Here is a 16,995-nt window from a genome sequence, read left to right as displayed (position 1 = left end):
GCAACCTTAATAAACCTCTCTTTGGAGACATTCCAGCCGTCCAGACTTTCCTTTTCTCCAAATTCCTGAGAAACTGTCTTATATGTGAATTGAGTCAATGCAATCATGTGACCAGTTTGTAATTAATGAATATTCAAAGTGTATAACATAAACAACCAAGAAATGTGTACATTTCCAGACAACATTGAAGATTTTTTTGTGTCACGAGTCAGACAGTCCAGCATCCGTAAAGTTTTTGGAGCGTGACGTTCATAAAATGGTGAAGGGAACGAGTCTGTGGTCAAGCATTTGTAACAAGCTGGGCTGTCTTTAACATTTCTACAGAAGCCTAAGGAATAGTTTACAAGTCTTGTTTAGTTTCTTTATATGAAAAAATACATTCAAATTCACACAACAGGGAACCAATCCACCAGTATGGTGGATTGGTGCTCTGTTGGTTGGTTGGTCAGGGTGGTTAGAACTCTGTAAGTGCTAGAGAAGAGCGTTTTAATTCTATATGCACGGTTATGGAAATTCCTGTACAATGAACCAGAGAGAAACCTGTCTTAGGCCTCTCAATCAAACCCAGGATAGGTCTGAGTATGGAGAGCTTGAGTAAAAGCAAGGGTAGGGATGGGGGTTATATTCATGTGAAACCAGCCCAAACAAAGACTCCCTGTTTCTGAGACCAGACAACCCCCACTTTCTCTGAACAAGATAAATAAATAAATACAAATGGAAAAAGAACCCACATACGCCCACTGAAATGACCAGTAAGAGAGTGAGTGACAGACAATTGAAAAGACAAATTGTTACATTGTCTTTGGGTGGGGGTTGAAGCAGGGTGGATGCGCAAAGGTAATTACGGGAAGACGTGAACCATTGGGTCAAAGGTCAGACTATGTGTCTGACCCTGAGTTTTAGGCCGTCCGGTAAAGAAAGAGGCTCTGAATTGGGCCAATGTCTCTCCCACCCTATTTCTTACACCGCTCGCCTGGTGACACAAACTGTCTTTTTTGAGGGTTCTCTTCTTTCTCACTTTCAATACTCTTTTTCTTAAAATACCTTGAGAAACAAAAAAGTCTCCATGGGCTTTTCTCTGGCCGAGCTGAAAAACGCTGACGAGGCATTTGTCCTGCAGCCACTCACCCATGTTTGATTTAATTGCTTTTCCAGTCCTCTGTGGCACAGCTCTCAGCAGCTGGCTGGAAGGGACAGTGTTGCCTGAAGGAGAGTTTCTGTTTTCTTGACAGTCAGGAGACAAGCTTGGTCTGACCCACAATCACTTAGTTGGCCCATTGTACTGTTCTTTAGTACTGATCCAGGCTGGGAATTTTCCTGTGGTTGCTTCTCATCTTGGTACCACCACCTCCATCACCCCCAATACCATCACTACCACCCTCACCACCATCACACCATCACCACTGCTATCACCATCACCACCACCCTGACAACCACCATCACAGTCTCCACCATCATTGCCACCACCATCAGCACCCACACCATCACCACCTCTATCACCTCCACCACCACCTCCACGATCACCACCTCCACCACCTCCACGATCACCCCCTCCACCATCACCACCTCTATCACCACCACCATCTTCACCACCACCACTATCACCACCATCTACACCCCCATCACATCACCCCCACCACTACTTCCACCCTCATTACCATCACTATCACCACCATTTAATATTTGTCAGCATTGATCAGTACAAATCTTTTGTCATACAGTTATGGGTACAGTATAACCATATGTTAAATTAGTTATGTTAAACCAATTTCTTTGGATTAATTAAACTTCTGACATTGAAAGATTTTACCATTTGCTTAATCAAGCCTAATGATTGTGACGACAGTAAAGAGATTCTGCTTCCAGCATAAGGACAGTTTAGGGTGTTTAGGGTCTACTGTGGGACACATTCCACTATTTTATCTCAAAGAAAGAGGGGGTGGTTCAGTCCTTGGTGATAAGTATGACTAAACTAAAAGCAACATGCTTTCCTAGTTAACTGCAATGGGTTCCGAATGAAACCACATTGGTTTTTCTCTGGAGAAAAAAGTTGGAAGGGTGCCAATTAGTTTGTGCAAAGACAAGAATGAAACATTCAACCCTGACTACCTCCGATTGTTTAAGGAGCAGCTGACAATAAACTTCCCGATTGCTGTGTATTTCCCGAAAATAGCTACTGCCCCATTTGAATAACCTGATGTTGTTATAGAATACACAGTACAGTACATCACCATTTTCTTTTAGGTTTGAAATCTCATCTGATGGGGGAAGGGTGTATGTGGGGATAGCCGGGGAGGTGGGAGGGTGGGGGGGGGGGGACTGGGAAGGTGGGTTGAGTGCAGGGTGGAGAGCTGAATAGCTGTGTAGCAGGGGAGGTGGGTAAGGTGGGGTGCTGTGGAGGTGGGTGGGATGTGGGATGGTGAGACACTGGGTAGAGGGTAGGGCGGGGGGCCGGAGCTTTGGGAGGTAGTTGTTTACATTTTGTGGCGCTGTTGTAGTATTAGACTGGTAGTGATGGACAGGTCATAATCGATTGCATGAAAAATTGCACTTAATTTGTTGGAGGGGTAGAGGCCATGTTAACCTTACACTGTTGCCGAAGCCCATTAATTTGAATGTTTATGCATGTTAATGTTAACCAGAGCACCCTGAGAGCACTGCTTTGTGTCAAAAACAGACAGCGCTGGAGAGTGCTCTGAGGCCTGAAGGCAGAGCTGGGGTCTAATGTCTTTGGGAAATGCATGGGAGACGATGGGGATACAAAACACAGAATACACCACTGTGTCCACACAGCACACAGCATGCCTGCCACACTCAACAAGTTACTAACTGCCTTTTCTCTATTGAGCTTTTTACCTTTTATGACAGAAGGGTAAAATGGAAAGCTGTGCGGAGTGTAATATAAATAGTTGTGACAATAACCCCAAACACCTGCCTTGTTTTCCATTCTGTGATTGGTCTGCAAGTTTCTGTGTTAGACTTGAACTTTGTCTGAATGAAGTCGTTTGTTTTCCGTTACAACCAACTGCAGTGGCACGTTTTGCAGTCAGTCTCCCTCTGTATGTCGATTTTTTTTAACTAAGATAATAAACTAGGTGAAGAAAGACATCAAAAGTCGAATGAATACATTAAAAGATGATGATGGAGAGGGAGTTACTTGGTGGTAAAAAGTCAATGTAATAAAACACAGATGGATGTCAAAATGACTTTCGGCTGAAGCCACCCTTCCTAACCACTCCTACCACACATTCACATATCTTAAAATGATATCTTCATGGAAGATTTCTTTGTTCCTCGTTATACTTATTACTCATTATAACGCCAACCTTTTCAAATGTTGTTCCAAGTACTGTTAACTATTCTAACCGTGTAGGCTATTTAGGTTTGACTATTTCTGTTTTCTCACTTGTGTGGTATGACAGGACAAGCGATGCTCACAGATTACCCCACGCTGGTTGTGCACTGTGCAGCAGCAGGATTTTCTCTGCTTTCCTTGGCTGGCGGCTAAGCAAGAAAAGCAAAGACATGTTTGTTTTGCTGTTTCTTCCCCCTCTCACACAAATCAGTCTGTCATTTCTGGCTAGCAGGATAAAAAATGCACTGTGTGAGTATGTGGAGTGTTAAGAACCAGTTTTTGGTTTAGGTATTTCCCCCCAAAAGTATCCTGTGCACTGTGCCCATCTTATTCAGCCAGGCTGATGGGCCATGAATCAGGGTGTTGACACAAACAGATCAAATTTTCCACGCCTAATTACAAAAATTGTTACATGAACAATTTATGTGCAGATGAACTGAGAGTACATCCCAAATCAATTACGAAGGGAGGAAAACAGCAGACGAGATGCTCTCGCTTGAGTTTTTCAGTTCTGTTCCAGCTCCATTCTCTGACCCCAAAGTTGACCTCAACAAGTAAGGAAGTACCTGTAACTTATTGTCATACAATAATTCCTTGTATGTGTGAAACATACAGGCCCTGATGGGGCAGGAACCCTAGTAGTGACTGAGTACCTCTCAGTACAACGTGAGCCAGATAATCGCGCTCCCCTGGGCGGACCATGAGGTACGAGTTATGTGAAAAGATATTTTGGCTCCAGTCCTCAACAGCGCAAAGACCTCAGGAACCTGCAGTAACAGAAGCAAACTTTTTTGGAGTGGCCAATCCCTCTTCTTCGTCTGAATCCAAATTTCGCAAATGACATGCATTAGTCATGTCCATGGCAGAGCCCAAAGACAAGCCATCACAGGCAACACGATAGCTTGCTGCACTTGGGAAATTCCCTCTAGGTGCTACTACAACATTTGCTCTGGTGTGGAGATCACTTTGGTTGGTAGTTGCATGGAAATACCAGAAGTGTTGCTGCCAGTATTCCACAACTTCTTTGCCACAAACCTTCCATGATGCTAATGCATAAAATTGTGTGACTGCAGTGCACATTTTGGCGCTGGGGTAATCCGATACATCGATTTCATTGAAGGTTATCCTGATCAGTTAGAAGGAAGCACAGCAATTAGGAACAAGTTAATTATGTACAAGATAAACATCTAATGCAAATCTACTCATTTGCCTTTCACAACCCTTTTGCCCCATCTGTGTGGTTCACCTATATACCTGAATGCGCATAACCTGATTGGAATCTGCATCGTCACAATAGTTTTGAACATGAATTGAGCACCTGCTGTTAAGCTTGGTTTATCCTACTGTTATGTGAAGTGACTGACTGAGAAGTTGTTACCACCACTAGTGAGGAGTCAGTCAACCCCAATGCAGCAATTATACATTAACATCACCTATACTGTCCCAGTTCTCTCTTGTTGCCCTTGGTCGTAAGCCACACAGGCACTCAACTACAGGACACTGGCTAAACTAGACTAGCTAAAGTACGCCAGTCATGTTACATTCCCCCTGTGCTAAGTGCTACCTGACAGAAAGCAGGTATGGTTGTTATTTCTAAACATTTTTATCCTTAAAACACTAGCTTTTTCATTCTTGTTGGACATAGCAGAGCTTTTTCACCACATGTCATTTTTCTTGTACATACACCATGTCACAATTCTTAAGACACTAGAGCCTTGAGGAGATCCAGTGTTTAACTAACGGTCACTGATGACAAATGTTTTGTGACATACATGTTGGCCCTGATCTACCAAATGCCCTTTCATAGGTATGCATGCACATGCGTGTGAGATTCTGAATTCAAACACTGTTGAATGAAGATGAGTGGAGAGTAGATGGGAAACTCCATTTTCTTAGGCCCTGAAAGTCCAAATATTTAGTCTCTCTATTTTTTAAATGTATGCAGCTGCTATTATAGACCGCATGCAAGTTTTGTTTTAAAAGAGTTTTACATTTGCATAGCATTACACATTGATAAAGATGACTGACACTGGACAGTGTCAATATATTGTTTATTAGGTTACTATTTAACAAGCTAATTCTACTGAATACTTAATGTCTATCAAAACCAATTGTTGATTGCTTTCTCTTTGATATACTGTGACTTCACCTTTCCAACCATTTTTTTTATTTTGTACAAACCAGTCATTTAGTTTAAGGGTGCATGTCTTCTTTTGTGTCCCATGTGGAGATTGCTACTAAGGGTTTATGCGGATCACAGTAACAGACCATTTCCCCACCATTATCTTCACTGGCACATCCTCTCTGATAGCAGACTTTCTCATCAATCTGAGCACAGCCAGGTCTTAAGAGGAAAAAAACATATTCTCCAGTAGTGTCTCCTAAATAGAAGTTTGTTTTAGCAACCGTCTGTGTGAAAACTGTAGTTAGATTCCATCACATCATAAAGCTGTCTAAGGAGTAGAATGGCAGTCACAGAAACCCTTATTAAGTCATCATTGTTTATTTGAGTAAGATATAAGTACCAGTGCTATTTCTAAAATACTTTGGAGAATCTATCTGCCCTCTCATTAAGTTGTGTCATTGCTAAGGCATGTGGGCTACGCTGCAATGCACTAGGTGTATAAAAACCGGAAAAAGTCATGTTGTCGTGAATTACAACATCTTATAACGTTGTCGGTGGATCAAGTTCTAATGCTTTCATTTATAGGTTAGTCATCAGCACAAATGGGTACGATCAATAGTTATGTTACGAAAAGTATAGCTAGATGCATTGATTTATGTTGGACACTGTAAAATGATTTTGTAAAAGTTTACCGTGCACTGATACATGTTAATGTATTTTTTTAATCGTCATGATAAAACTTGTATGCAAGTTGAAATACTAGTCACATGGTATTAACGAAAATGGCCTTGCAGGGTTCTCTCCATGTGCAACGGGTGGCTTTTTGTTCTCCAACAAGTGTTTTAATTGGGTTTTAACGTCATTAACAAGACAATGACTAGCAAATGAATGAGGATTTACATAAAGGCATTTGGCATGTCTTATGTCAAACTGGGTAACATTGTAAGGAAGTAAACACATTTACGAACGAACAAATTTGCTTTGGGCTAATTAGTTCTATGTTCGGGAAAAATAACATCCTGCAAGGATGGCAGCATACTGCCTGTAAATGAGTAAACGATTTAAAATAATATAGGCGACTTGATTGGCTCGCAAACCTCTTGAGACAAATATCGTTTAGAGACACAATTTCTGTTCAAATTATGAATGTCTAAGAACACATAATTGGTTGAACGGATAATTCAGACCAATTTAACACTGAACTGCAAGTCATTGCGCGACACCTTTTACGTATAATTTCGTTTTGTCGACAGGTCACGTCAGGTAGTTTGTTTTGACTAAGGAATAGAAAAGATAATGAGGGGGGTAGGGAGAGTTGAGCTGGTTTTTACGCAGTGGGTAATTGAGCACTTTGATTGACATGAGAGTGCCAAAAGGCACAGGCGCTCTCCCATTGGACAACGCGCACTTCACAATCTCCTCTTGTTTCCGAGCTGCGCGTACACCGGGAACAGTTATCTCCGCACGAGCTTGTGCGAGCTAGTCGAACCAGAAGAGAACGGAGTTTGCAACGAAACGAGTCTGCAGTGGAGTTATTGAAACCTGAAACTTTATACAGAACATTTATCATCAAGATTCATCTTTCCTCCGTTGTTTTTTATTTTTTTTATTTTTTACTTTACAGCATAACTCTTTCTTCAATTGAAAGCAGCATTACTTGGGCTCTGCAGACTTCCTGGTCTAAGTATGAGGTCCTTGGAACCTTTGTGTGATTGGAGGATCATCCCCCTGGCTTTGTTCCTGGCACTGGCATCTATGTGCAGAGCATCTGAATATGAGTACTTGAGCTGGAAGTCTGACATTTACAATGGGGGCCGCAGCTACGGCAAGCCCCCCCAGTGTATGGACATCCCCGACGACCTAAGACTGTGCCACGGCGTGGGATACAACCAGATGCTTCTCCCCAACCTGTTGGAGCACGAGACCTTGGCCGAGGTGAAGCAGCAGGCTGGCAGCTGGGTGCCCCTGGTCCACAAGAACTGCCACCCAGGCACCCAGGTGTTCCTCTGCTCTCTGTTTGCCCCCGTGTGTATGGAGCACCCCATCTACCCATGCCGCTGGCTGTGTGAGGCGGTGCGCGACGGCTGCACCCCCATCATGGAGGCGTTCGGCTTCCCCTGGCCAGAGATGCTCACCTGCGACAAGTTCCCCCAGGACGACGTGTGCATCGCCATGACGGCGCCCAACGCTACTGAGAGCACCAGGCCCACGGGTAAGAGAAGCTACCAGCATGCCTCCTGTCCTCCTATCCTCCCCTCCTCCTGCTTCTTATCCTCCTGCCAGGCAGTTTCACTATAGCTGAGTCTATCTGTTTGGTGCTGGGAGATAATTTTCTTTCATATCAGTTTGTGATCCTTTTTCTAAAGCTTTGAAGGAGTTTTCTAAAGCACGATGAATTTAGGTTCTGAGTTTTCTACAGTTTGTGAATGTGCATATAAGAGGGGGTTGATATTTTGATCTGATGTGCACACAGCTCTGATCCTTTCCTTTAATCATGTGCCCAGGAACACTCCTTAGTTAGAGCACCTTAAAAGCCAGAGAACGCTATCACGCCAAGCTAACACGCCACACTATTGCCTGAGTGCATGGAGAGCTCTTTGACTAAGATAATAAACAGTCTCTACTTTGACGTGCTGTGAGAATTGACACCCTTACAAATCCTCACACAACACAATGTTGTTTCAGGGGTTACGGTCTGTTTGGAAATGTAAATCCTGACACAAATGAACCAACATGACCTTTTGGGTTGCATTTACCTGTGACAGAAGAATTAGATCTCCCAGTAAACCAAACAACAAGTGTCATTAGATAACAAATGTTTCTTGGGGTTAATGTGTGCCTTTATTCTTTGTAAACCACCGTGCTGGGACAAAGAAGTGATGCTGTAATATTGTAATGGTCCTAACAGATGGAAACAATCTTATTCAAGGTGTTTGTTGAGTTTGTGGACAATGCTGGGAGGCATGCCAGATTTCAATAGGGTTAGGGTTCAATATAATATATACTAAAAGTATTGTATGTATATGTTATATACAATAATTGAAGTTTGATGCAAGCAGAAATATCTCATTGGAAATAACTTAATAGCTGATCGACTGGTAGTACACTTTTGAAAGAGAGAGAGATTGACAAAGAGAGAGCAGGGGGTGGGGGTAATCGAGGTTGGAGGGAGGGTGCGGGTTAGAGCAAGAAAAGTTGAATCCAGCTGGACCGCGGAGACAGATTTCAATAAAATGCATAGTGTAACAAATAAATGAAAAGCATAGTGTAAATGCTGTAAATATAATAACCTTAGTTTGAAGGCTGGAGAACTCCAACGGACACCATCCCTCACTAAACCAATGCCTGTGTACAGCATAACCTGCCTGGAATCAGTTTCTGTTTTAAGAACCTGAACTAAACCTGAATATGCTTTAGCTAAATCTCTATAAATGTTCCAGGAATCAACATGTTAGTGCTGCATGAGGAGTCACTGGGTTTTCTGAATTGCTCGTTTTTGGCTTGGGTCTTCATAGTCTAGTCTCTTGACTTGTCAGTTTCTAAAAGGAATCAGTCTCTGGGTCTGTTCCTGTTTCCTGGAGTTTCGTACAGAAGGGAAAGTACAGCTAGCTCATGCAGATTGCTCATAAATAAGACGAAGGGGGAGGGAATGAGTAGGGGAGGGAATGAGTGTGTGTGTGTGGGGGGGAGGGGAAAGTGGCAAGTGGGGGAGGTTGGGGGTGTTGGGGAGGGGGCCATTGGGACTGACATGGTGGTATGGACGGGATCCCAGGAGCCTGAGTAAGTGTCCACTGGAAGCTCAGGGACCACACAGGGATCCTCAGTCACAAGACGTCACCTGTTATTGTGTGGTGTCAGCACCCAGGGATAAATAAACCCTGCACCGTCTGCCTGGCTTTGCAGGCTACAGTCTGTTCAGCAGTAAGATTCTTCTCTCTGTACTGGACTCACAGACATGCCTTTTATCTCTGATAAACTCTAATATTTACACATATTGTATTGGCAAATATTAAAGTTTCAAGCAACATAGTTTCACCAAGTAAATTTTTTATAACATTAAATAACACATAAATAACATTTATTCAATTTCCATAAAGGGTTAATGAACATGGGTTTGTGCTCATGTTAAACAAGTGATTGTATTGAGCTGATAGATTTAAAGGAGAAACTAGTTTAAATGAAAAAAGGGCCTATTTGGGTGGGTTTGTCAACAGCATCTGTTTTTACAAGATCTTTACACCAGGGTGTAACTTTCTCAAGTTTTTGTCAAACACACATAATGAACAACTGGCAACCATAACACACAAACAAGCTGAGTGTGTGCAAATATGTATTTTTTTATGTTTAGCTGTTTGCAGATTTATTTAATGCATTCTGAATGTTTTTAACAAAAGCAAAAATGTAAAAAAGTTCAATGTTTTTTCCCCCAATCTTTTGTTTTGAGAAATGAGCTCTGTAGTTTGACCAGAACTAATCAGTTATTTAAGCATTGCATTGTTCATGAAACAATCATGAAAGTTACTAGACCTTAACCAAAAACACATGTTTGGGTTTTGGTATATAAAAAAAATCGTGAATTTCTTTAATTGACATTGTCACAACATAAAAATATAAACAAATCTGAAACTTGGCTTCACTGCAACATAAGCACTGGATATGATGGCAACCAAGGGCTCCTGTTGAAGGATCGCTTACTAGCTTGGGCATGGGGTTCTAACTACCTTGGGCATTCGGTTCTAACTAGCTTGGGCATGGGGTTCTAACTAGCTTGGGCATGGGGTTCTAACTAGCTTGGGCATGGGGCTCTGTGTCTCTCATGTGTGTTTGTGTGTGTGTGTGTTTGTGTGTGTGAGTGTGTGATTATGTGAATAGGGGTTTGCAGACCTGAATGTGTGTCCAGATCCAGAAAGGACAGCAGGATATCATGGCAGCTGGACAGAGCATGTTTCAACCTAGAGCCTTAGGCCAGCACTAGTCACGCGATTACAATGGAATGAAGGTCACTTTGACCACAGTATAGGGCAGTTTAAAGAGCGGTCATCTTGCCAATGGTGATCTGCAGTGTTCACAGCAAGGCTTAGTTACTGCATGCTATAAAAGAGGAAGACATTCCAAATTGAGGTCAGGTCATCAGAACATTGACCGCACCGGGAGTTTCACTGTCCAACGAGACTAGAGGAGGGATTCCAAACAGATAGGATGGGAAATTGGTTGCCGTAGAGACAAAATTAAATGTGACTGTCCTGACCTTTTTATGTCCTTTTTCTTGGCTTTCCCTTTTCACTGTTTCTGTGCTTCAAGACAAGGACGATGTGAATGAAAATAGTAACGATAGTGAACTGTTATTTGGATCACCCTCTGCATATACAGTCATTTGTTTTTTAACACTGTCCTCTCCTTCACAGACTTCTCCCCCATCTGCCCTCCATGTGACAATGAAATGAAAACAGATGCTATGCTGGAGCACATGTGTGCCAGTGAGTTCGGTAAGCATCCTCCCAATACCAACACACACAGACACGCGCGCAGTCACAAACAGAAACAGACAAACCACACACATTTACTTCATGACAGTTCTTATACTACCTGGACACTGTGTGCCAGTGTTAGTGTTAACTATATTGGATAATATAAAAATATGAATATTAAACTAGTAAAAAACTAAACAAAAAATACCTTGTTTGATTCTACATTTTATGCGTTCCAACATTCAGTCTGCAAAGCAGTCAGAAAAGCCTAGAGAAGTTTAAGTGGCTGTGTTCTGACTGGAGTACTTGAATGCATTCCTGGATTGTGACTATTCCTGCTGCAGTAAAGGCATTCGGTTCAGAATAGGCTATGATTGCCTGTGCAGCTAAGCGGACATACAGCCCATATAGGCTTTGTATTAAAAATGAGGTGATAAAAACAAATCTGTCTGAAGGAAAACTAAGTTGGATAAACAAAAAATAACAATTAGAAAAATTAAGGCCACATTAAGAGTACCTATGTAAACAGATCAAGTTAAAAGATTCAAGTTTTTGTCGGTGCCATGAACTATGAACATTCTGTACACCATTGGTTCCAACATTGTCTGTTGAGAATTTGGTTTATCGATGTTTCAAGAAGAATTGTAACATTTCATTCACATTGAAATGAAAAGTGATCTGTTTCTTGGCTGGTACTGGCTAGTATGTGTTAATGGTCATTCTGTTGACAATTAATAGATACACATATCTTCAAAAAATAAAAAAAGACAGAAAATGTCTAGAAAATATGCAACCCCTGTGAATTAATCACAGTCTTTATTATCCTTTTAAAGGCCCATATAGTGTTACTAATGAATTGGGGTAATTGGGAGTAGCACTTAAGTCTTTATGTGGCAGGTATTTCAGGCAGTAAATCTTAGATGTTTGTTTTGTTGTCTGGTCTGCCCAAAGTGTCAGAAGGCTTGTTAGTTATAGGTCAATTTCACAGCTACGGAACTTATGATGTGTCAATGCAATTCTTCAACTTAAAAGTATACAGTATATTACATTGATAATGTATGTATATGCTAACAGTAGCCAGTGCTTCTATGAAGCAAGAATGGTCTCCAGTTTATAGGATACTGTTGTGAGGTTTTTATTTGCTTGCTGGCCTCTGAGTTCTGTTGTTTTCAAACTTCATTCCAAGCTCCGGATCTGGGGCAGACGGACTATGTGCATTAGAAACAGATTTTCGTTCAGTGTGGTTCTCAGGGAAAGCACTGTCATAAGTTATGTTTGTTAGGTAAACTCCCATATTTGTGTAATGTAAGGACAGGCGGTTGTGCGTACAAAGCCCGTCCAGGCTTGCCGAGCTAGAGTGACACATCTCCGACTGATTTCATCTCTCATGGAGACATGTAGTTTTGGATCCTTGTCGCGAGCGCTTTATAGCTTCAAATAGGAGCTAACCCAGTCTGAGGGATGATAATGACCGTTTAATGAGCCTGTGATTGCAGCAATTGGAACTAATATCACAAGGGGTTCCTTGCACAGGGGCCATCCCAGCTAGTTTCTTTAGGGACAGTCTTGCCATAAAAGAGAATTATACTGTTTTCAGTATTATCACTTTGGCCATGCCATGGCAACAAGCTATTAAGGGCAACATGCCAAATGTTGTGTTACAATTTTTCATTCTTTGGCTATATACTTCATTGCTGCTTACGGCCATTGTACCCAACATAAAGGGATTTATTTAACTGTGTAAACTAATCATGCCTAAAATATGCTGCCTCTCACTCCTTCCCCCCTTTTTTGCTCTAAAAAAGGCTGGTTCCTGGAAACGTCCTATTGCGAAAGATCTGTTCTCATTTACTATTGAGGTTAAGTGTGAATTTTTTCTATAAAGAACGTGCTATTGTTTGAAGTCCAAAAATAATTGCTTCCCTCCAATCTCACAATCGTGTTTGACATTCTCGTGCAAGTTGATCTTGATAAAGCTTCACTATTGATGCAAGACAGCTTTTGATTCAGTTTGGTTGGATACAAGACAATGTCGTAGAAGTCTTTTTCTAAGCATAGGATTTTTAGTCTTAAAGATCCAGGAGGATCAATTGTTACTTCCAATGTTACAGCTATCGAATAAACCAAACTTACATTCTTCAATTGAATGGTATGTTGGAAATCATTTTAAAAAAAGACAGAAACTAAGGCCTAATAACATCTTAGTGGAAATGTTGATTTCCAAGTTTGAAGTTGACTGTCATTAAGATAGAGTGATTTCAAGGAAACACCGCAAGAGATGGCTCCAACTCTCCCTGGATCTTCAAAGATACATATGGACATTTGCTTCAACACATGACTGCTGTCAGCCGCTGATGCTTTTACTGCACATCCCCCTCCACAGTTTATCTCCTTACTTAAGGCTTTATGGCAACTCATTGCACGTCCAGAGAACTTCAAATAGGGCCGGCTCTACGTTTGACAGAAGACTTTGTTATTGCCAGTTGCACTATCCCCATGCTAATGCAGTAAACAAAAGTTGGCTGGGCTGACTGATTGCATAGGCTTATCGGAAAAGACGGGTCTCATGGTGTTGAATAGTCCCGGCTCAGTCTTTCCTGCTGGGTTTATGGCACCATCGGAGATGCCTAAGAGGCTGTCTCGCCCTCTAAATCTGGGGAGGAAACCAGGCCAAAGGTTACAGACAAAGGTTAAAGTGCTGGGTGAACTTTATAGCACTAAGATGGATAGACATGTTTGACTTCTCTAAAACTTACCTAAAGACAATGTTATGTTTCGCTTTTTTTATCGCCTGGAACATAAAAAACTGCATTGTGCAATAATTTTAAGTGTTATGGTTAGATAAACGTTCTGGGTAAAAAGTTTGCATTACTGGGGCCCTGAATGTATTTGATTAAGAGTAACACACAACCAAACTCAACTGCCCCTCAGGCACTGTAAATGAATGGCTGATTTCTCCCGTTTAACAGTTAAATCATTTTCCATCCATTCACCTTGGCTACAAGCGGTTACTGTACACTTTGGCTGAGGAGATTATGAACACAAATAACACTAGGTGCAAATAAAGTTCAGCCCAGAGTGTAAGCTGGGTTTATCTAGATGAAGTGGTTTCAGGAGTGGGGCCGTACCTTTCTTTTCTGACTGCTAATTATGAAAGCTGCTCATTTTAAATTTCATTTAACACTAAGCCTCCTCACGGCAACTTCTCAAGGAACAGAGACCGAGGATAAAAGCTCTAATCCTTACCATGTGCACTGTTAATACCTGGAGAATACGACTGGTCCTTTCTAACACTTTAATTGGGGAGATGAAATGCAAAAAAGAAGGGTTGTCGGGCTTGAATCTAAGAAATGACAATGCAATGGTGCATGCAATTCTGCAACACAATTGTGTGTATCTGGATAGCGGATCTTAGATGTTGAGATAATGTGCCACGCAGGTTTTGTGGAGTTACCATGCACCAGGTTGACCTGCTCTACACAACACAGTCACATGGACGTGGGCATCTAGCTCCAGGAAGGCGGGCTGAGATCGGGACCACCTCGGGGCAGACCTCTGCTCTAGTTCAGAAAGGGAGTCAGAGGAAACAAAGAGATTATGAGGTTAAAGAGAGTTTAGTGAAAGATCAGACCGATTATGGCAAATCAGAGGCCTAGTGTGAGATTTGGTTGGGGGATAAAAGGTAAGAAGAATTATAGAATGGAGACGTTTCTGGGGAGTCTTTTTTTGGTCAGGAATGAGCCACAATGTTGACCAGAAAGAGGCTGGCAAATTTTTGAACGTAAGACTTTCCCTCAATTCATCTGTCACAAGGGTGACTAGGCTACGGAAATTCCTTTCAAGAAGCCCACAAGAGAGGGTTCTTCTGAGGAACGAAACCCTGCTCAGGTTACTTCTGGAGGGGCATGCGGCTCAACAGGACGGTATTTGAACATTCCTGTCCAGTGAAAGGAATAGAAAATGTAGACGTCTCAGTTTCCCATACCTGGACACTGTCTAAGAGTCATGTCCACGAAAGACAGACTTCTTTTCATAACTAGCCCAAGTACCTTACAGCGCAAGGCTCTATTGTATATGTCTCCCCTTTCAGCTGCGGTCGCATATTCTTTCTCTTTCCTGCACGGTCCTATGGTGCTGGTGGGAGCTGTCATTGAGTCCCCTCTGAAACCCAGCCTCCCAGCTTGCGGCATGTACACACGATGTGACTGTCCTGTTCTCTACTGACATGAAATAACGCCTACTATTTCACTTTAGTTGCTGAGTGAAAGTGAGAACATTAGGCAAACATCTGATATATTCCCTTACACAATGCAAAACATGAGCCGCAAACACAAATGTCTTTTTTATCTCCCCTCTCTCCTTCTGTCATTGTAGCTTTCAGAGCCAAGATCAAGGAGGTGAAGCGGGAGCACATGGATCGCAAGGTGATCTTGCAAAAGAGGAAGAAGATGTTGAAACCTGGCAACCTTAAGAAGAAAGACCTGAAAAAGCTGGTTGTCTACTTGAAGAATGGAGCCGACTGCCCCTGTCAGCAGCTGGATAACCTGGGCAACCAGTACCTGATCATGGGCCGCAAGGTCGACAAGCAGTATCTTCTGACAGGCATCCACAAGTGGGACAAGTCCAGCAAAGAGTTCAAGAAGGCCATAAAGAAACTTAAAACCTACAAGTGTCCTGCTTTTGAGAATGTCTTCTAATAATGCACCCAGTTAGCATCTCATAAGAACTTGCACAACCGTAAAAAAAATCCACATTTTGGCTTTCGTTTTGTTTATATATCTATATATATATCTTTGTATATTTACAGACCTACGCTGTCCATTTCTGGTCAATACACAACAATCGTGGAAACCTCCTGTTATAGGGGTGGGTCTCCATTTGGTTCCTCAAAAAAGACTTAGTAGGTCCTCTTCCTCACTGAAATAATCTCCACATCTTTATATGTAGATATTTGTGTTACACACTCCCCGATTATGCTGTAAAAAAAGAAATTATACAATTCAGTGATTTTGGCAGAAAATTTATGATGTTTTTCTTGTTCTGATCATATATTAATCAATCAAAGAATCAACAATTAGATCACATTAAGTAGATAATGCAGAATCAACAATTACTTGCATTCTAGCTTTAAAAGCCACATAGTAGAGGAGGTACAGATAGGGTCATTACATAACTTATTGACAGTAGTATAATAGAGTGCTGCATTCACATGATTGTTTTGTGTTATACATGACTGCACTACAAGTGATTCTACTATTTAGATTTTCTCTGACTTGAAAGTATTCAAATATCAAACTATCTACATGAGCTACATGTACACCGTTAAATAGTTTACTTCCGCTTTATGGTAGGCTACAGTTTATTTTGTGCCAAATGTCATCTGTTTCACTATGTATTATACAGTATTTCAAGTTACTCACTGTTACAGGCAAACTATCTGATAAACAATACTGAAACGCTTTGCGTATAGTAATCATACTTGACCAAAGTTTTTTTTATACAGCTCCTTATTGCTGTTCATGTAAACCATTATTCAGTTTGAAAAAACTGTGGATTGACAAATCAGTTTTTTTCTTCAGTATTGCTGGTCCATATTAGCACTGTCAAGTTAAATGACTTTAACTTTGAATGTCAGCAATGCATTGCTGCCCATTATTATGTACATACAAATTTTACATAAATATTGAAAAAAACTTGAAACTGTTGTCTTGAATACTTCTTTGTTTTTTTTAAACATACTTTTGAATATACCTAGTTTTCCATTTTAGTACAAAGAACATGCGCCATAATCCTACAGTTCTTCCTGGAAATGACTGATGATTTACTCTCCTAGTTCTCCTTTCCTCTCAAATAGGTCAAGCAATATAAACGTTCACATGGTGCACACAAGGAAGAGAAACCCTCACGCTAACCCATAAACAAGGCATACTACTGTATGGTTAACTGGATGGAATGCTTCCCTTGTGTGATGACCATTTCCTTTCTCCTCATTGGTGGAGAAAACCTGGTGTCATTCACCCCACCGGGATCTGTTTTCAAGATGCTTT

At 41.5% G+C, this 16,995-nt stretch overlaps 1 protein-coding gene across 1 annotated transcript; it reads left to right on the top strand.

The window, feature by feature from the left end:
- Positions 1-6,911: 6,911 nt before the first annotated feature.
- Positions 6,912-16,648, top strand: sfrp1a (secreted frizzled-related protein 1a). Its single transcript, XM_047015333.1, has 3 exons — positions 6,912-7,692; positions 10,886-10,966; positions 15,323-16,648. Exons 1-3 carry the CDS (start codon positions 7,167-7,169, stop codon positions 15,643-15,645), a joined length of 930 nt encoding a protein of 309 aa, XP_046871289.1. The 5' UTR covers positions 6,912-7,166; the 3' UTR covers positions 15,646-16,648.
- Positions 16,649-16,995: the final 347 nt, after the last annotated feature.

Source organism: Hypomesus transpacificus, unplaced genomic scaffold, assembly GCF_021917145.1.
Source record: "Hypomesus transpacificus isolate Combined female unplaced genomic scaffold, fHypTra1 scaffold_30, whole genome shotgun sequence".
In the NCBI taxonomy this organism is placed as follows: Eukaryota; Metazoa; Chordata; class Actinopteri; order Osmeriformes; family Osmeridae; genus Hypomesus; species Hypomesus transpacificus.
The sequence above is the reverse complement of the archived record's forward strand: the minus strand, read 5'-3'. Positions and strand labels throughout refer to the sequence as shown.